The 21,045-nt window shown below is 48.3% G+C and overlaps 1 protein-coding gene and 1 long non-coding RNA gene across 4 annotated transcripts; one reads left to right on the top strand and one right to left on the bottom strand.

Moving 5' to 3' along the window:
* Positions 1–4,950: 4,950 nt before the first annotated feature.
* Positions 4,951–11,293, bottom strand: DPM2 (dolichyl-phosphate mannosyltransferase subunit 2, regulatory). Of its 3 annotated transcripts, XR_006275959.1 has the most exons (5): positions 11,083–11,238; positions 8,069–8,158; positions 6,540–6,642; positions 5,733–6,238; positions 4,951–5,307 (listed from the first exon to the last, which is right to left on the bottom strand). XR_006275959.1 is itself a non-coding variant. In XM_038375058.2 (4 exons), the coding sequence occupies exons 1-4, from the start codon at positions 11,221–11,223 to the stop codon at positions 6,180–6,182; spliced, it is 345 nt and encodes a 114-aa protein (XP_038230986.1). In that variant the 5' UTR covers positions 11,224–11,293; the 3' UTR covers positions 4,951–6,179. The 3 variants fall into 3 exon arrangements, 2 of the variants coding, with proteins under 2 accessions (XP_038230986.1, XP_038230987.2); XM_038375058.2 differs by having other exon boundaries at positions 4,951–6,238; positions 11,131–11,293; XM_038375059.2 differs by having other exon boundaries at positions 4,951–6,238.
* Positions 11,294–12,171: 878 nt separating this feature from the next.
* LOC119844363 lies at positions 12,172–20,151 on the top strand. Its single transcript, XR_005289227.2, has 3 exons — positions 12,172–12,365; positions 12,865–13,867; positions 14,964–20,151. It is a non-coding gene; the product is annotated as an uncharacterized LOC119844363 (long non-coding RNA).
* Positions 20,152–21,045: the final 894 nt, after the last annotated feature.

Raw genomic sequence — 21,045 nt, 5'->3', positions numbered from 1 at the left:
CAGGACACCATCACCTCCCTCAGCCATTACCGCAGGGTCAGCTCCAAATAATGGGAAACCGGAGGGAAATAAGCAGAGAGGAGATAAGGCCCTGGTGGGCAGCACCACAAAAGGGCATTGTGGGAGCCAGCCAGGCAGCTGCCTCAGCCCGGCTTTGTCAGCACATTTCAGTGACAGCCCGTGTCTTCCTGTGTGTGGCAAGGAGCCAGGAATCCGGGCAAAACCACAGCCCTTTCAAAGAGCAGCTTAGCTGAGACATGGGCCCTAAGGCCTCTAGTGTGGGGCGGGGGAAAGAATTGAGGCCTCACTCCTGGATGGTACTCGCCCTTCCTGGGATTTACTCCTGGCCATCCCCTGACAGGGTGTCAGGGGAGTCCTGTCCCCTAACTCTCATGGGAGAAGCTCCCACCATCCTCCTGCCTTCGCCCTTGAAGCAAGTGCAGGTTCCGCAACCAACCTGTCCCCTTTGGGGTTTTCCCTCCCCGGCTTCTCCAGTTTAGTGGTCAAGTTCCTTCATTTTCTCTTTGGTCTTTAGGATGAAGAAGCCGGAGTTGCTTCTTTTGTTGGCATCTTTCCAAGAGTGAGACAGGACTTTCCACCCCTCGCACTGGGACTCCCTCCCTTGCTTTGAGGGTGCCACTGCAGGAGCTGTTGTAATAATTGGGGTGTAGCAGGCCTCCCTCAGTGTGAGCTCAACTGGCAAAACAGTGGGTGAAAGGTCATACACATTTGACAATCCTCTAAACTATAAATGCTGACAGAGGAAAGTACAAAAGGGCCACAAAGACTGGCTTAATCTACTGAACACACCAACTGAGGTCTGTGTTTCAGATTGTGACTGGTAAACTAGAAGAGAACGGAATCAGAGATTAATGGACTAAACTGGTGTGTCGGATATTATGTCTACGTACTGGTGGTCACCCATCACTCCCCTTTGGGATCTTTTAAAGAGATTTGGGAGGACTGAATAGGGGGGATTCCCTCAAGCAAAAGTCAATAGAGCTCTGCTTTGCTCCAGAGACTCTGCCTTTGTTGGTGAGCCTTGAGCATTGGGACCTCCAGCCTAGCCCACTGTGAGGCTGCCTGGACCAGTGAGGGCACCTGCCTGATAGAGCAGGTATCTCGTGTATTCGAGTATTCCCTTCCATTGCCGCTATCTTCCTCCTGTCCTCGTTCTTGGCTTTTCACCTGATCCTTGAATCTGCCAGCCCAAAGCATCTGTCTGTGACTGACTAACGACCAGGTATCCTGAGGAATGTCAACAAAAAGCTGCATTTCCCCATGCTTGCTATCCTTTCTCCCCTCCATTTCTGTATCTTGGCTGTCAAAGCAGAAAAAAGTAACCATCATTAACAGGGGCCAACTCAACATTGAACAACAGAAACTAACCCCTTTCTTCCCCATTAAGAAAGATTCCTTGAAAAAATAAGGGACTAAGCATCTTCTATGTGGCCTCTCCATTACTAAAAGTGTGCAACCAACGTAGCCCAGGTCAATATGATCCTCTGCTAACTCTTGATGGTGAATAGTCCTTTTAATCCATCCAGGATACCACATTATCCATCCAATATCTTCTTTTCCGTCTCATGTTCTTCTGCCATCAACTTTCCCTTCCGTGCCTGTAAACATGCATCGCCCACGGAACCCAATAAAATGTGCCCTGCAAATCAAATCTTTCTTTTCGTAAAATCTCTAACAGGCTTTGCTGAGTTCCAATCATCTCCAATATCTTTTTGTTGGTTACATGGTCTTAGCCATCTGAGATTTAGAAATTCTTCTGACCCATTATTTGAAGGATTGCAGTTTAATCATCGATCGTTTGAATGTTCGTATTTCACAGCTGTAATTTAACACCGACCAAATGTAAGCTTTTAAGAGTCGGAATTTAGTCTTCGGATTTATGTCCTGTCTCACCAGATGTTTATTGCTCCACAATGTCTCTTCCACTCTTGCCAGTCTGGTGCTGACATCCCATCTTCCATCTTCAGTAATGATCCTTCCAAAGTAGCAATCATTTCTCATTTGCTGTACAGTAATACCATATCAGCAATACCCTCTCTGAAAAAGGGACTTTGGAAGTTTGGATTGTTAGTTTTTGCAGAACCCCTCCTTTTTGCTTCAAAAATACTTTGTGTTTGTTCTCTGTTCTTCTTCCTCTTGCGTATCCCAATCAATGCACCTCCAGACTTTGACATGATTTTGAGGGTGTTTGTCATGGGACTAAAAGGCCGAGGTCTCTCTGTCTTTGAAACTCTGAACTGCATTTAACTAGGTAGTGCTAGTTAGTGACAGGGTCACACTAACTCTTTTGACTCGCTGGGGCCCACTTATTCCACTGAAAATTAACACAACAGAGCTCATCCCCAGCAGTTCTCCCTTTGCTGGGCTCTGAAGCTCCACCTACCTCATCCAGCCTTTGCGAGGGGAAGTCCCCGAAGATGATAGAGTAAACTGAGCAGCTGAGCCACAGCCTAGCAGGAAGGGTAAGAAAGCCGAGGTAAGCAAGAAAGCAACAGGCAACAAGGAATCCAGAATCTTATCTTCTGTTCAACACATGCCGCACACGGAGAGCACATAGCTGGGAGAGAGCGCAGGGGGCTTGCTCAATAGACATGGGAGTTAAGTTCTTCTGCCACTCTTCTAAGCAATAGGGTGTTAACATTATTATGACTAAAGCGCAACTGACTGACCTTGGTGAGCTGTTTCAGGGCTTTGCCTCAAAGACATCTCCATGCCCAGGGTAGCTGGTGACCCCGAGCATGGCAGGGCTCCTTCCTGCTTGAGGAAGGAGCAGACACCTCACCCATGGTGAGCCTTCGTCCCTGCAGCTTCTAGAACATCTCAGGAGGTAAAAACTGCCTTCCCTTTTGGCGAGAGACAGAGGTTTCTCTTTTAAACACATTGTGTCAGAGCAACCTGTGAAAACCCTGGCAGAAGCACTCCAGGGGGAGCAGAAGGGAGCAGGCTCCTGGAGAAAAGCGGGGAATCCCCCTCATCGGCTACATTTCACACTAAACTGGACCACTCGTTGGCACGCAGCCGTCTCTGGCTCTGGGCCCCGTGCTCATTCCACCAGAACAGGCTGCCTCCTGCAGTCCCTCCCCCTCCTCACCAGACCCATTGGACAGCTGAACCATTCTCTTGACAGACAGGCCATCCTGCCACTGCCACTGCCACATACACACTCTCTCTCTCTCTCTCAGTTCAGACTCCACACTGGGTTCATACTTGCCCTTATCTGTGAGCCTCTCCCGTGAAAATGCTTGGGAGAGTGAGTCCCTGGGCTTGTTCCAGTGACGCAAGCAGAATCCAGGGGATTATTCCAGCAGCACCCTAGGCTAGCTGGGGTTAGAAGACACAGGGAATGGAAGCTGGAGGCAGCAGATTCCCGAAGGCGGGTGGGAAGAAATGAAGCAGCAGCAACTCCAGGGCTGGCAGGCTAGGAAAGATGCCTGGAGTTGCTAAGAGATGAGGCTTTTGCTTCCTTGTTCCCCCAAAGCGTCCAGGGTGGAGTGATCTCATACTCATGGGAGCTGCCACTGTTTCTCCTCTTTCCAAGTGCTGAGGAAAGCAGACTGAGAAGTGCAGCGGGAGAGCTCTTGAGTGGGAAGCAAGAGAGCTGGAGCAATAGGTAGTGTAGAAAGGAAACGGAGGGATTTAGGACTAGCCCAAGCCCCGCCACCTCTGACACAGGGCCCATTCTGCCCAGGGAAGATGTCAGTCCCAGCAGACTGGCCCGCTGCGGGGAGGGCATTGGCAGCAGAGCGGGTACACAGTGCAGCGTGGGTGCCTTTGCCTAAGGGCTCTAAATAGAAAGGTCTGGCTGGAATCTTGCCATTCTCACCCTATAGCCCAACCCCCATGGGAAAGCTCCAGAGCAGCAGCTGCAAGTGGGGCCACAGGAAAGAGGTGAAAGAGCCACCCCTAGGCTTCCCGGAACAGAGGGGCTGACGCACATGGGGAGCTAGGAGCGATCTTCTATCAAACCTGAATATTCTAGAGCCTCCAGCACAGAGGACGTGGGCAGCCCCGGTCTTTCCTGAGAGCAGCCTTCTGCACTGTCCCTGTCCACCGGGGAGCAGGTAAAGGGGAGCTACTAAAAATCATAGTTTTACCATAGGGGACTTTCACAGTACCTCAGAGCCCCCTCCTTTTGCACAGTTTAATGGCGTCATAACAGTATGTGCAAACCAGGCCTGTCTAAGGCAAGTTAGTGAGCTGGTTCACAACCCTTTGGGTTTGGCAACTGGCAGACGTTCTCCTTGGAATTCTGTGCCCTGGGCCCCACTCTATTATTTTACCATTTGTCTCACAAGATGCAAGTTTGCTTCTTGGCTGGTTAATTCTTTGACAGGCTCTGGCATGATGCTGCAGAAAGGCTCCCTGGAGTTGTGCTAGCATCTGCTCCTGGCAACAGGCCCCGCCAAGGCAGAGGAAACGGCCCCAGGCAGTTCTTACCACTGCTGCTGGAACAAGAACCCAGCTTTGAGAGCGTTCCAGTGCTGACATCTCAAGAGTGTTAGCAGACTGGTCAGGAAAATCAGAGATGCCATGAAGCATCTAAACCCCTGAACCCGAGCCTTGGTTATGGTATCTCTGCACTTTAACTGACCAACCCATGATTTATTCTAGAGAAACTACAAATCCGCACCCTCATCCTCCATTCCCAACATGCCACCCCTTGGCATCATGCCTGATCACCCTGCTCCAGAGGGGTCTCCATGTCACGTACCCAGCTCTCTAGCATGCAGCAGATCATGGTATAATACAGGACTCAACAGCAGAATAAGGACAGGAGCGAGAACTGGTCACATCCCAGCAGGGCTTTCACAGAAGCTGCACAATGCTCCTAAGGTTACATGCAGGCTGCATTTTCTGATTCATTGATCTAGTGGCTCCACTTCCCCCACCCTGCACCCCTCTGGGGCAGTGGAAGAACAAAGACAGAGATACTGCATAATATTTATTGAGACTCCAGTTCTTCACATTCAGAGCTGCCAGAACTCTACCTGCAGGGTTTGAAGCAAGTCAGCATGCTAAGGCGTGAAAACACCCTGCTGCTTCAGCCCTGCCTGGCTCAGAAAAAGCACAGCTTCAGGCAGCTTGCATGCTCTTCCCCCTCACAGTCCTATGCCAACCACGAACGTGGAAAGTTGTTCATAAGTATAAAGCAGAGCCAGTGGCTTCACTGGAGCAGTATTAATACCACATTTATCAGGACAGTATCTGAGCCCCTCTCCCCTTCTTCCTCAGCTGCTGTTCAGCAGAGCAGGTCTTTCTTCTCCATCCCCATTCAATGCATGCACCCTGCGGAGAACAGAACAGCATGGAGAACAGTAGTGAACCTTGTGCACAACAGCAGAGGACCTCACCTCTCCATTACCCCCTCCGCACAGTGGGACAGGAAGGAGGCTAGAAAGCTTGTGGCTTCCCTATAACATGCAATGCGTGGGGGAGAGGCCACCTTTCTCCTAAGACAGGACAGACTGCCTGTGTGTGCATAAGAGCAGGTGGACTGGGGTGGAATGTGACCTCTCGGCAGTAACACCATTTGTACAAGATGCTGATGGTTTACCACTCCTCCAGTAGGTAAGTGGGGAGGGGGATCTCTCCCCTACCTGCCCTTTGAGCTTTAGAGAGGAGCACTTTTTTATCCATGATCTTGTTTTTTCACATATTGGATCCACTATAAAAAACCTAAAGTGGCCAGTTAAAAAATGAAAGAAACAAACCAAGTAAAGGAGGTGTCTGCAGCAGAGAGAAGGAAAGTCACTGAAGTCTGAGTCTTTTGCTCACTAGCACTGCCTGGTGCCAGAACAGCATCACCTTAGTACAGGATTACCGTCCTTGTACTGTGTGAGTCCAAAGCCATCAGTCTGCCAGGATTATCCCAACCTATGTACAGGTTCAGTAGGGCTGCTGTTCTAGTCCCTCGCTAGAGGAGTCCTGTGGGTCAAACAGTTTCACTTCCCTTTGGGCAGTAAATTGTAAACTATAGCTAGATACAAGTCTCAGGGTAGGGGTCATGGAAAGAGGGCACAGCAAAGTCCAACGTCCATTCAAGCATGTGACAGAGTCTTAGAGTGGAGTGTCCTCTTGTTTCTGCAGGTGGAAGTCTTGTCCCTGTTGACGCACTCCAGGCCAGGCACCTTCTGCCTGCCTCTCCAATCCTGCTGTCTTCAGTCTGATTTCTTTGCAGGTTTTCTGTGCTTCCACATCACAATCACTACAAAAACCCCTAACACAGGAAAGAGAGAGAGACTGAGTAAAACATAACCCCCACCAGCTGCTGTGGCTTTTTAAACACACTGCTACGAGAAATGGAACCTCATCACAGAAGGAGAGAGAGGCAATTCCACTGTGCAGAAGCTGACATTCAATTCCACTGTGCAGAATCACAGTCACAGACAGGGCACTGCTGTGTGGAAGCTTACACCACACGAGCCTTAGATACTGGCAGTTCACTGCTGTCCGCAATCAGATGAAACGTTAGTGACCAACTTTTAAAGAGATCAGAATAAGACAGAAATGTGACTCACCTACAAACAGCACCAGAAGGAGCCCTGCGATCACAGGAATGGTAACCGAATACTCCCTGGGCAAGAAGAACTTATGAATCCCATGATCGCTGTCAATGAAGGGCTGCAGGAAACAAAAGTGAAGGGCACCATTAAGTTGGGCAATACAAAGACAACTCTCCAGCACCCAGAGCTTTATGGTTGCAATACTAGGACAGTTAACCTCAAGACCCACAATTAACCTTAGGCTTGAAAACTAACCCCAAATAACGAGAGAACATGCCTGTTCAATAACCTAGACTAGCTTGCAATAGGTACTTTAGCTACTGCTGTAGACAGAGAATGTAATAAGTGAAGGGCAGCTGAACAAGTGGAATATATTCATGGTACTGTAGTAAGCATGTGACACCGGGGATGTCAGAAGTGCTGCTGTCTAGTGGCTTGAGCATAGGAGCAAAAACTCAGGGGTTCTAATTCAGATTTCCTCACTGCCTGGGACTGAACAAATCACTTATCCCCAGGAGGGTCTCAGCTTCCCTCTCTTGGAAAGTCACAGTACTATTTACTCCACTTCACAGAGGTGTTGCAGGTGTAGTTAAATGCTGCAGAACACTTTGCACCTATACCCATTGCTACCAGATAACCCTTATACAGCATAGGGATGTAAAAGGTTAACCAGTAAGCATTAGGCTTACCAGTTAACCAACCTTAACCCTTAACCTCAGTGGCCCTGCGTCAGGCCGACCAGTCCCCAGCCCCGTCTGGACCACGCCCACTGGAGCTACCTCGGCTAATGGTTAACCAGTTAAACAATATAATTTTAATCGTTTAGCCGGTTAACTTTTTTAACCAATACTTATACCCCTAATACAGCTCTCTAACGTTCAGAGAGTGTACAAACAGTACAGGGTTTGTAACAGCAGAACAATAAACTTTTGAATTCAGAGGGGGAACCCAAAAACGTTCAGAGCTTGGACTGGAAGCTGCCAGGGATTTAGATGCGAATCCAAAGCTTTAACAAACCTCGAGTCTAAAAAACTTGACCGGAAAGCTCAAAAAAAAAAAAAAAAAAAAAGCTTCCTTGTATGATTTCCTATACTTCCTGCTTCCTACTGGGCTGGAGATTCCACATGAATGGACTCTCATATTTCAGTTCTGCCACTTCCCATGAGAACCAGGAAACAGATGGGGCGTGGAAGTGAAAAATAATGGGAGAACAACCCTTTTTTGAAAACACCAGAACTATTTTGGGGCTGAGTTTTGGGTAAAGGTTCAAATGTGTGAACTTTATCCAAACCAGTGCACCTACCCAACAAGGTGCACTGCTACGGATAACCCTACTGTTATCCTTTGTGTTTGACCTTTAGGTGAAGGTTCAAATGATCAAGGTTTTAAATGGCAGACTGGGCAAGAAGGAGTTTTTAGTAATTGCTTTTCAGCTTGCACATACTTAGACAAACAGAGTAACACCTCTAAAGAAAGTCTAAACAAACAAACACAACAGTGAAGCCATTGAGACTGGAATAACCAGTGTGTGTAGGGATCCGTACCAGTATAATAATCCAGATGGTGTAGTAAACAAAAAGAAGGAGGCTAAAGGCTACCAAGCCAAATCCAACCAGTTGGTCCATTGTTGTGGCCTGGAATATAAGAGAATAAAAAGTCAAAACAATTCAGATCCTCCAACTGAATTACAGTCAGTATAAATGGCACAATGACATTTAAAGTACAAGTGTATATTACAGCACCTAGTATGGTGGGGACCTGGTCAATAATGTTGACCTGAATTTCATGGGTTAGTTGTCATGGCTCGCCACTGATGGCATCTGACCAGAAGATTTATAGGTTCTTGTCCAATTCAGACTACAGGGTCTGAGAACTCAGAGAGTTCTATATCAGGAGAGAACTCTCGGGGTGCTTGGCAAAAACACTTACACTGAGGACAATACCAAATTGATAAAAACTTTATTGAGATTAACAAAAGAATAATAAATGCTATGAAATTTAAGACTGCAAAACAGTAAAAGAATTCCAAAACTCCTGGTGGTAACATTCCTATTATAAGTACCTTAACTTAACATACTCACACCCTTCCTTGAGGACCGATAATAGGAGATGAAGGACCAGCCTTACTCCTGGTATGCCCAATAACATGATGATGCTGGCTTCCCCAATAGTTAGGAATGTTGAGTAGTTATACTACACTACACAAGCTGAGCTGAAAGCATGATAGAAAACAGACTGATAGATTGATAAAAGGATAGTCTATAGAATACAGACAGACAAAGAAAGGAAAGAGCTAAAAGCCCCCTATGATATCCTTACAAGGTATTTTATAGAATCCTGATGTTATGCAATTCAGGCCCAACCTACTATACCCAAACCTTATTTCCGTACCCTAAGAAATTTATGGGTACTCTTATCCTATAGGTTAGTGGATTATGACACTTACTCTCTACATATTATCTAACTCCAAAAACTGCCAATCTAGGCTCTCTTGGCAACTTCCAGGTTTGTGGTATACCCCGTGGTTACCAACTGGTTGCAGATGCCAGATAAATCCATTCAGTGTTGTGTGTAGTTCCTCCCTTTAGTTCCCCAAAGTTCAGGGATCATTCCTATCTGTGCCAAAGGTTGCTAGTTTTTATGATGACTTACTCTTAACTGATTATACTTTTAGCTATTTAGCGGATCTTATCGGATACAACCTGGTAGGCTTCTTGCATTTCAGCAAAACTTATTCTATGTATAATTATTAGGAAACACATTTCATAGGAATTAATATTGATAAAATATTAGAATGAAATGGATTATTTCAGAAAGAGAAACATATGATTTCATATGGCTGGCTGGATTAGTAGGATATAATAGCTAGCAAAATAATCCTATGGGCTACAATAACTAGCACTCCTAGCTGTGATGGTAGTACAAATAAATAAAAATGCAGTTATATGTATCCTTTCTAGGTTGCAGCTCCTGGCCATGAAGATACACCACTGTAGTTTTGAACAAAAGCCAAAAAAGGAAAAATACTTGGCAAAAATATTGCCATAAATGCCTCAGTGATAAAACCCATCCCCTCTTGCTCTGAAATAGTGACAGGTTTCTTATCATGCTTCTGTGAGATGCTCATCAACTTGTGGTTCACTCAGTCACTTGTGACTGAAGCAGTTACTCTTACTCAGAGCCTGCAGCCATGTCCCCTGTGCTACGATCCTAGAAATCTCAAGCTAAGCAGAGTCAGAGCAGATCAGTAAGTAGATGAGAGATCTTCTAGGAAAACCCAGGAAGCTGTCAGAAGCAGTAGTGGTGATTCACTGCAGTCAGCGCTGACTTTGATTCAGAAGGGTGTTAAGAGGCACTGTGCTACTGGGGGTGTCTTTTTTTTTTTTTTTAATGATATGGAAAACCAAGGTCCTGAGCACCTGAGGTTATTAATGAGCCCAAGTCACTTTCTAAAAGAGCAGGGATGTTAACTTCCCTATCCTGGCCAAATTCTAATTCACATAATTACAATCTGGCTACCCAATCAACTCCTGAGTTCAATTTATTTTGATAATCTTAACACTTTGCATTTCATGAATGCTCAAATTCCTCACCTCAACACAATGTTAACACAGCTTCATTGTGAGACCAATGTAATCATATGAGTCAACCACCACCATGTTCACCTATGAGACTCCTAAGGTGCTGATCTTCATCACTGAAAGGCAGCCACCTCTGGGGTGGAACAGGGATGCCATTCTGCATGACTAAACTATGCTTTTAAAGACAAGTGAAGGGGGAATCCCTCAACCAGGAGCAACTGGGTGACTGGGGTGGGGTGGGGATTGGATCCATGATGGGGAAACAGAAGGTCATTAACGGGTTTGGAACCTGGCCTGGACAGTTAGGTTAACCCTGCGTGTGGGAGCCTCTGGACCTCCAGTGCCAGGGTCCTGGAGTTTATATCATCCCATGAGTGCGGCAGCTCCCGCAGCACAGCACCGCCTAGCAATGGGGAAAGCCCCAACGGGGAATTAACCCTCCACTCCAAACTCATGCCTGCCTACGCCATCTGACCAGGAGGATTAACCCCTTCGCATCCCTTCCTCCCCATCTGACCAGGGGGATTGACCCCTGCAAGTCCCCCCCAATCTGATCAGTGGGATTGACCTGTGCGCTCCTCCCCCCTCATCTGACCAGGGGGATTGACCCCTGCAAGTCCCTCCCCCCCATCTGAGCAGGGGGATTGACCTGTGCGCTCCTCCCCCCCATCTGATCAGTGGGATTGACCCCTGCAAGTCCCTTCCCCCCCCCATCTGACCAGGGGGATTGACCCCTGCAAGTCCCTCCCCCATCATCTGACCAGGGGGATTGCCCCCTGCAAGTCCCCCCCAATCTGATCAGTGGGATTGACCTGTGCGCTCCTCCCCCCTCATCTGACCAGGGGGATTGACCCCTGCAAGTCCCTCCCCCCCATCTGAGCAGGGGGATTAACTCCTTCAAGTCCCTCCCCCCGTGCCCGCCTGAAGGGAGACCGGCCCACACCGATTTCCTCCCCCAAGGGGCTGGCGGGACCCACCATGGTCCCCGCCGAGCGCCGCCGCTGACTCCGCCGCAGCCCGCCCACCTGGCTCAGACACTTCCGGGTCACCAGGCCAATCAGCAATCGGCATTTTGGCCTCGCAGCATCACGGGAGTTGCCCCGGCACAATTGCATCATGGGGGATGTGGGCTCTACGTGGCCTTTCCCCCCGGGGCATCATGGGGGATGTAGGCTCTACGTGACCTTTCCCCCGGGGTATCCTGGGGGATGCAGCCTCTAAGTGACTACTTCCCCCCAGGGCATCATGGGAGATGTAGGCTCTACGTGGCTCCGTCCCCCAAGGGCATCATGGGGGATGTAGGCTGCGCTGCAGGCCTGTCTCTTGCCAAGCCTCTGGGGCCTGTGGTGTGTGACTGTAACAGACCCATGCATCATTCATCATGTGACAGCAATCCGTGTAAACCCTGCCTCCTTTGAAATGGGGAACTGAAAGGGGGCCCCAACTTTCCTTTTTGTAAAATCAAGATTTTATCAAACGTAAAGCCAGCGCTGTGCCTCCAGCCCGGGGTTTTCTTTTCCATTCCTAGAGCCCACCTTCTCTTTTCCACCAAACAAACCTTCCTCTGCAGCCTTTGTAGGACCAAAGAGTGGAACTAACTGTAAATAAAAGCCAACTTTAGGCTGTCTCCATTGCCCAAGCAAGGAAGTGCACCAAGGAAAACAGACCAGGAAAACACATGTGCTGTTTAAAATTATTTCCAACAACCATGAGCTAGAAAATTCCTTCCCACCTCCCAGCAGGAGATTTTACAAAACCAACGTTCAGTTTGTATCCCCCAGGGAAAGGCTGCATCCAGCTCCGCTCCTCAGTCTAGCTGGGTTTTAATCAATATGCCAGGAGGATCCCTCCTCTGGCCCCCTTCAGATCTCTTCCCTCAAATGTGAGGCTGGGTGGGTTTGCTCTGGTATTTGTCACCTAAGTTCCAACGTGATCAGGTCCCGGACACGTTCTCCAGGTAGGATGGGATGATCAAACGTTCTGCTTCTCAGCTGCTTCTGGTTCAATTTGAAGGACTCCTCCCAACAGACAGGATGCATAAAAGTGAGCCCCTGTAAGTGCCTGATAAAGGGTGGGACAGGCTTGATCAACCTAGCTGCAGTGATGCAGCTGGGAAAGTTTCTTGAGCTAAATGGGAAGCTGGCTCAGGAAGAACAGGGCTGGAGGTCTCAGCCTTGTTCAGTCACGGTCACTCTTTCAGCAAGCCAGCAGACTTCACTGCCACAGGCTGCCTGGATGCAGCAGCATGTTTAATAGTCAGGTAAGGAAGAAGGCTGGTTGGTTGTGAACCAAACAGTAACATTTCTTTTACCAAGCATGGCTGCAGCTCTTAGGCTAACATTAAAGGGCCAGCTAGAACAGGGTCAGTAAGCAAGGCTAGGTGGTTGTATAAAACACTGCAGGAGATTACATTTCCATTCGGGAGATCCTTAAGTAAAGCCTGAGTGATTTGTTGTATAGGGGTAACATTTTCAAAAGCACCAAAGTGGCTTAGTAGCCAGACAGTAGCCTAAGTCCCACTTTCAAAGGTGACAAGCGCTTTTAGGAGAAAAATCAGTGAGACTTTAGGCTAAGTCGCTTGGGCACTTTTGAAATGTTTGCCCTAGATCTAGTCACAGACAACATGGGAAATATTAATGTGTGACAGGTGGGAAGCATGCAGAAAACTTCAGAAAGAATTCGTGACCAAGTCAGAAATAGAATTGTTCTGGAAAAATTCAGGATCTGTCTAGGCCAGCCCTTTGTGTTTTCTCTCTTAGGGACCCAGCTCCAGGGATAAAACCACCTGCTACATTGGCTACAGAGAACACGACAATAATGAATTTAATTACAGCAACACTACGGACATCCTCACTGTTACTTATCACAGTAATGAGACTAAGAACAAGAAGCGGAGGACTTCAACTTAAGAGTTTGTCTACACAGGGAAATTTACTGACATCATTATACCGTATAGTTATACCTTAAATAAAAGGCACAGATGCTAAAGGATCCCAGAACTCAGAGGGAGAGGGCAACAGCGCAAGATTAGCAGGCTCCAAAGAGAAGATTGCAAGCCCTGGGAAATGATGGGCCCCCATTCCTTAGAAAGAGGACTGCAGCAAAACACTGTGTCACTTCTCCTGGGGGTAGAGCTGAGCTGTAGCTCTCCCCTAGTCACCCACCAAGCCTTTTCCCCAGCAGTGAATCAGACCCTTTAAATACTCTGTCTACATGGGGAAACCTAGCAGTGTCATTATACCAGTATAACTAGTCTCACAGTAGAGCCACGGTCACTGCAGACACTGACTGATTCCTGTGTGGAATTCAGCTGTTGATTCAGGGTCCCCCAGAAAACCAGCTCTGGCTTTTGGGGCCCAAGAAGCCTAAACTTGGGGTGGGGATGGCCGAGACCAGTTCATAGATATGGGGGGAGACATTGGGCCTCCAATGAGAGGGGGAGGGTTGCTCTGGGCTCCTCCTAGATGCTACTCTAGACTGCACTGGGGGGAAGATTGTCCTGGGGGGTCTGGGCACCAGCTGCCTTCACACAGAAGCGCTAATGCTCGCTCTGCCTGTCTCCAGCCCTATCCAACAGCCTCTTGAAGACTCTAGCTCATTCCAGTTGCAGCTCCCTGCACTCTGCCTCTTATGCCTCGGGAGATTTTTTTTTCCAGCAGAGCCCCTGCCCCAGTAGCTGCCAGCCTGAGGATGTGGGGCCTGGCTGCATCAGACTCATCCTGTTTGCAGTGGCAGTAGCTGGGGCCCTTTACTGTATGTCCGGTAAGTAGATCTCTCAGCTCCCAACTCCTCTCAGTTCCTGCGAAAAGCAGCAGCAAGGTGGGGCGGAGGTGGGGAAGCACCTTTGCTTTGCCTCAAATTCTGCTTTGATCCAGCCTGGTTGGAGACTCAGCTGTGGTGTCTAGTTACTAGGGGGCAAGAAGCAGGAAACGATATGAAAATTGGCCTGTGACAAACAGGTGACTTTGGAGAAGGTTTTCCCTGTCACAGGAGGGCTGGATTGACTGGAGATTTCTCCCTGGAAGACTGGGCCTTAACCAAGCCAGATTAGTTGTGTGATTCCTACTCAGCCCCAAGACAGAGGGCTTGTCTATGGGTGCAGTTGCACCACTGTAGCGCTTAGTGAAGACACTAGCTACACTGAGGGCAGAGCTCCTCCAAACAGCATAGGTCCCCACATCGGTAGAGGGGAGAAGCCCTGCTGTTGATACACAGCGGGGGTTCAGTCTGTATAACTACATCACTCAGGGGTGTGGATTTTTCACACCCCCCAGTGACGGTGTTATACTGACATAGGTTTGTAGTGTAGACCGAGCCTCAGGCTCGGTCTATACTTAAAAGGTCCACATAGCTACATCGGTCGGGGTGTGAAAAAGCCACCCCAGTCCGACAGAGCCCTGCCCACCTCCCTTCAGCGTAGACACCGCTACATTGACAGAAGAATGCCTCTGTCGACACGGCTACACCCACACAGTCGCTGCAGCGTTGAGACATACCCTCAGGCAAAGCCCCATTCTAGCTGTGTAATGTTATGGGGGGGTGGTGAGGCAGAAGGTTGGGGAATCAAAAACGGTTTGAGGGACTGAGCTGGATTTTTGACCTGACTGTGGCTGGTTACACAGATCGCCCAGCACTAGGGGGAGCAGCTGCCCAGGGAAGCCAGGCGCATTCCTGTATTCAGGGCTGGCCCTGGTCAGTTTTACACACACAGCCACCTCTGATCAAATGCAAGTGAGAATGGAACTGAAAGCAGCCCCACTAACAGGCCAGGTTCCATATTCCTGCCCCCCAAGAAACACCTGTCCACCCCACTCCCATACCTGCAGCAATCCTTGAGCTGTCTTTTACCCTCACCTAGATCCACCTGGAGGCTGGATAGAAGCCCTGCTCCAGGCAGAGCTGTACGCACTGAGCCCACATGATGCTGCAAGAGGCTTCTCACCGGACTTGGGCCAGGAGTCCTGCTTTTCCTCACTGTCCTTTCAGCAGCACCGAGGCCTGGATTCTGGCAAGGCAGGGGATGAGGGGGAGAGATCCAGCATTGTGCAAAGGAGTGTGGAATAAAGGAAAAAAAGGCGTTGAGTGAAAGAGAAAGGAAGAGACACCAAGAACATGACACAGGAGGAAGAAGAATGTTTAGAGATAGACTAAGGGCAAGGAATAAGGTAGGCCTATCTCAATCCTGGGATGGTATCAGCCCACCACCACCACAAGGGTGTCTACACAACCAGTGGTCTCCCATGGCAGTGAGTCTCCGAGCCCAGGTGACAGACTCAAGGCTGATCCACACTGGAAATGGACAATGGCAGAGCTGCCTCCCTCAGTGGTGTGAAAAATCCACCCCCGAGAGACAGAGCTACGCTGACCTAACTCCTGCTGCAGACAGTGCTGGGCTTTTCTGTTGACCTAGCTGCTGCCTCTCAGGGAGGTGGATTAACTACAGCGATGGGAGAACCCCTTCCATCAGCATAGATCGCGTCTATAGCAGTGCAGCTGTAGCATGTCAAGTGTAGATAAGTCCTAAGTCTGTGGACCTGAGCCGTGGGCTGTGCAGATGTCCCCCAAAAGGCCCTCCCCCTCAGATGAAGGAAGGGCCCGAGAACCCAGCCAAAAAATTTCAGGGGCCAAAAAATGAGCAGAGGTCAGGGACAGGGTCAAATCCAGAAGGGAATGCCCAGCAGAGCCCTCCACAGCGTGTCCCAGTGCTCCAAGGAGTCAATGGATGCCTCCTGGGGCTGGATGGGCACATGGATAAGGGTCAGGGAAAAGGCCCCAGAGAATGCCCCCACCTAGCTTCCTCCTCCTAGAGTGATGGATGGCTGCTTTGGGCAGGACCAGGAGAAGGGTGATGGGGTCGTTTCAGGATTCGACTGAGTAGGAGAGATGAACACAAGGGTTGTGGGGCCTGCAATCCCAGGGTTAGATGCTTCAGAAGGCTCTGGGGCCGTGTCTGCACCCAGCCCCACGTTTCATCAGCCCTTCCCTGCCACAGGCTCCTGTGCCCTCCCTCCCACGCAAGCTGCCAGAGGAATCGGGATCAGCCCGGAGGAGCAGCTTTGGTGCATGCTCCGCTACTGGTATGGGGCCTGGAAGATGACCACGCCCAGGGAGAGTCCAGCCAGACACTGGAGCAAGCAGTGGCTGAGGAAGGTCTCCCCTTTCAGTGGATTGGTGTGATCTGGTGCTCAGAGGAGGATGCCTGGATTCCATTCACTCTGTGGCTTGGGCAAGTTATTTTGCCAGCTCTGTGATTCAGTTTCTGCCTTGTAACCTGCTGATGCCGCAAACACAAGCAACCCTGTGTAGCAGTGAAATCACTGGGGCTATTTCAGGTACCCAGCGCAGGCAAAATCTGCCAGACTGAACCTTTGCGTCTTCAGAAAGGCAAATTAGCTTTTGTTGAGGCGAGTATCAAGATGCACACACCCAGGTGAGCGACCCAAGCAGAGGCCAGTGGTGATAGAAGGAAGTTATAAAATAGGAATCAAGGGGGTTAGTTGGTATGACAGAGCTGCTGGGAAAACAAAGGGCCTGAAGGAAATGTGGCCTAGTAGGCAGAGCACTGGACTGGCCTCAGAAGAGCTGGGTTCTGTTCCTGGCTCTGCCTCAGGCCTGCTGTATGCCCGTGGGTAAGTCATTTCACTGCTCTGTACCTCAGTTTCCCCAGCTGTCCAATAGGGACGGTCCTGACCTCTTTTGTACAGTGCTGTGAGATCTACTGCTGAAGAGGGAGGTACTGTTGTTATTCTCCACTGCTTGCATCCCAGGAATTGTTCAAATCCGTGTGAAAAGGGTGCAAGCCGCAAGCACCCAGGAGAATGCAGCCAACCGGTGCGGTGACTACACAGAAGTGACTACACCAGGTGCCAGGCAGGGGAGAAAAGGCCCACAGTATTTGCCAAGATGGATGAACCACCACAGGCATTGAAAATCCAAGACAGTGCACAGTTACAGACAGGGCACTGTGCCACGAAAGCCAAAATCAAGGAATTCAGCAAAAGGTGGGCCCCCACCAGAGAACAGGTGGATGAGAGTAACCACCATCTTACATGGCCCCCAGAGGTTGATCTTCTAGCTGTGTAGGTGTGGTGGTCACTGGGGGGGGGGGCGCGAAGGGGAGAAGGAAGTGACAGAGGTCAATATGGTCATTTTCCCCTTGTACTCCCTTGTCTGTGTCTGTCTGCCCTTAGCTGTCTTATACTCTGGAGCAGGGACTGTCTCTCTTCTGTGTTTGCATCTAGCACAATGGGGGCATGGTCCATGGCTGGTACTCCTAGGTGCTACTGAAATACAAGTTACAGCAAACAAAGATGCAATAAATCCCCACGTGGTAAAGGCCTTCCGATTGCCCTGGTGTTGAAGAGAATCATTTTGGATTCCCATTATCGTTCAGTACTAGAACCATCTGCCTCTGCAAGTGATTATGCAGGATGGAGAGGTAGGAAGGGATGCCTACACCTTCCACTAGATTAGGTGGCACAGACCTTCTACCCTATCCCACGATTTGGGAGACGGGGATGAGTTTTCATCCACTGAAAAGAGACACGCCCGAGGCCTGAACTCTTATGGGACCTACAGGTTGTTTTGCTTAATCTCCCCCAGAAAGGCACATCAAAGTGGAAAAATCAGCCTCCCACTCTCCCAGATTAACTGTTGTTTCCTAACAAGCTGCAAACAGCAACAGGAGGAAGGCCCAAAGCTGGGTAACAGGTTGGAGAATGCAGAAGAGCTAACAGTCACAAGGAATTATTCTGAGAATTTCCATAATTCTGGGAAGAACCAGAGAGGACTGAGTCAGATGCGAAAAGCATCATCATTTCCATATTGTTTGCTGATGTACAGCAATGTGCAAGAGGCAAGGAATCTTGAAGGCTAGAAATTACTTACTGCCACACAGGACTTCATTTCAGGACTACGCCAGGCCTTGCAAACTGGATATTAATTTAATGTTTGAAAAGCCTGAACAAAATATTTACTTCCAACAGAAACCAGATTGTGCTGTTGGCTGGAAAACACGATCACTCCGTGCACTGTTACATACAAGCTGTCCTGGGCTGTATCCCATTTGGGCCATGAGTTTATTAAATATAGAATAGTCTTGAAAATGAAAACCCAGCTGGAGATGTAGTTAGAGAGTTCCCAAAAAGTCTATGTTGAAACAGCAGATCAGCAGCTAGATAACATTCACTGAACTCTCTGTGGCCATGAAGGATGCATTTATATTTAACCCACAATCTAATTCTTTAACGTTGTTTGTTAACTCATTAAGTGATCTATCGAGAATCTGAGTTTACAGCCAATGCTGATTTAAGAGTTTGCTCTATTTAGCACAGAGGTGTGTAGAGATTTAATCAATCTCCCTGACTAAGTTATCATGAGTGATCAGACAGTACATCACAAGTCTGTCTAGATTCTAGGACAAGTAACTTATCATTGGTAAGATGCCATTAGCTTAGTGGATATGAACTGACTGCTTTTCAAACATCCTGCCAACTTGAGAAAAGGACTTCATTCAAATCCAGAAACCTCTCTTATTAACAGTGAACTCTACTTCATTTCCTTCTGAAGTCTGTTTTATGACTTCAGAACAGCTCCTGGCCAGGAGACCAAATACAGCAAGGACACTGGCTGGGCTATAACCCTGGCTCATCTTATTTAGCCAAGGTGAGAAATCTGCACCTCACAAAGAATGAGGTGGGGGTGGAGGCAATTGACAATGGTTAGTGTGGTTTAAAGTAATGTTTGTAAAGGGCTTTGAGGATAAATCTTTACCTGTTGTTGCAAGAAAACAGATTAAATGCTCTTATGTGTAGATAAGAATCAAGGGAGCCACCTCCCTCCCTAAAAATGTTAAATGCTGAAAGCCCTTCCTTCCTGAAACTGGAAAGTCACAAATGTCATGGAATTTGGCTGGATTGCAATTTGGCTCAGAAGACTTGAGGAAGGAATCTGAGTAGAAGTTTGCACATTCCAGTTTCTAATTGGACTCCATTCCTGATTCCTTCTTGCCCACTCTTGCTGGGCCTTAGGGCTTGTCTTGTTGGGGGAAACTTCCTGGTGTAGCTAGAACAGAATAACAGTTCCTCAGTAGCTATTCTGGTATAACTGCCCTGGTGGATACTATTGCAAAATAAGTTATTTTATTCCAGACTAATTACTTCATTTTCAAATGGCTCTGCTCTGGAACAGTGGCTCCAGCCCCGGCAGTTGTTCTGGAATAGCTATAGCTGTAACAGGTAGTTTCTCCCATGTAGACAAGGAATATTCACAGCAGCACCAGGGCCTGGCTTCCTAAAAAGAAGCTAAAATGAAGGGACCTAGAAAGGACTTGCTTCTTATGGTTTTTACCTCCCTCCAGATTGTACCTCTGATTGACCGGGGAAGCAGGGAACCCTGTCCTAAGAGATGGGCATTTGTAAACACTGCAAAGAGAAGGAGAACAGGCTATTGGAGGCTGTGGAGGTGGAAGCCAGAAATGCCTCAGCTCTATAGTCAGCTCTGGCAGGCATAATGAGCTACAAACAGCCTCTCAGTTAATCTCCCTGGCCGTGCAATGAAGAGCATCCTCAGACTGAAAACACCTGCTGTACATCCATTTGCTTCATTCATAGATTTGAAAAGTCAACAAAGAGTAAGGGCTTGTCTACACTGGCACTTTACAGCACTGCAACTTTCTCGCTCAGGAGCGTGAAAAAAACCCTCATGGAGGTGGGTTTTTTAGAGCCATGGCAGCGCTTTAACATTGCCGGTGTAGACTAGCCCTAAAATACAGCAATCCTTCCGGCATCGTCCCAGCAGAGAGGGGCAGGCTGGGACAATGACAACAACACAGACACAAGTCAGCCTCCTAGGAGGAAGGTCAGCCTTGTGGTTAAGGCAAGGTACTTAGGTATGGCAATGCTGAGTGACGCAGCACCTAGAAAAAAAAAAATCACAAATGCCTCTGCAATCCATGAAGCCTCAGCTCAGTGCCTAGGCACCCTATACAATGAATGGGGGAGAGGCACCCTTCTAGTCTGACCCCTTGTGTAGCACAGACCATAGAGCTTCCCCAGAATAACTCCTGGAACAGATCTTTTTAGAAAAGAAAGAATGCCCAGTCTGCATTTAATAACTGTGTGATTAGGAATCCACTATGACCCTTGATACATTTTCCACTGGTTAAATTACTCTGTTAAAAATTTACATTGTATTTCCAGTCTGAATTTGTCTAGCTTCAACTTCGAGCCATTGGTTAGTGTTAGACCTTTCTCTACTAGATAGAAGAGCCTATTAAATAGTTGTTTCCCCGTATAGGTTCTTCTAGACAGTAACCAAGTCATCCCTTAACCTTCTCTTTGTTAAGCTAAATAGGTCGAGCTACTTGAGTCCATCACTATAAGGCAGGCTTTCTAATCCTTTCATCATTCTCCTGGCTCTTCTCTGAAATCTCTCTGATTTATCAACATCCTTGAATCTTGGGCACCAGAACTAGACATAGGATTCCAGCAGCAGGTGCAGCAGTGCAACAAATGTAGAAGTAAAATAACCTCTACTCCTACCTGAGATTCCTGTTTATGGATCTCAGGATCCCATTAACTCATTGGGCCAGAGTCAGAGAGAATGACAAAAGAGGGAAATAATCCTTCCTCTCCTCCACCCCTTAAATGTCTTGTCTATTTGGACTACCCCTCCTTTGTGCAGACACTTAGGAAGTGTCTGTGCATTGCTGCACTTTGCCCTACCCTGCTGTGCCTAGCACAATGGCATTCTTATCTTGAGGCCTCTACGTACCTCTGCACTACAAATAATCATGTGCTAAATTAAACAGGCACAAATCTACAGATTACAGGATCCATCACAGGGGTGGGGATACATTAGTGCATGTTTGCATAGTGCTCTAGGCACTAGGTTAAGAACACTGGTTCTGCTGTTGAAATGTGGGCAAATGCCTGACCTAG

The sequence above is a fragment of the Dermochelys coriacea genome, chromosome 16 (assembly GCF_009764565.3).
Source record: "Dermochelys coriacea isolate rDerCor1 chromosome 16, rDerCor1.pri.v4, whole genome shotgun sequence".
Lineage (NCBI taxonomy): Eukaryota > Metazoa > Chordata > Testudines > Dermochelyidae > Dermochelys > Dermochelys coriacea.
This window is presented reverse-complemented; position numbering and strand designations above follow the sequence as displayed.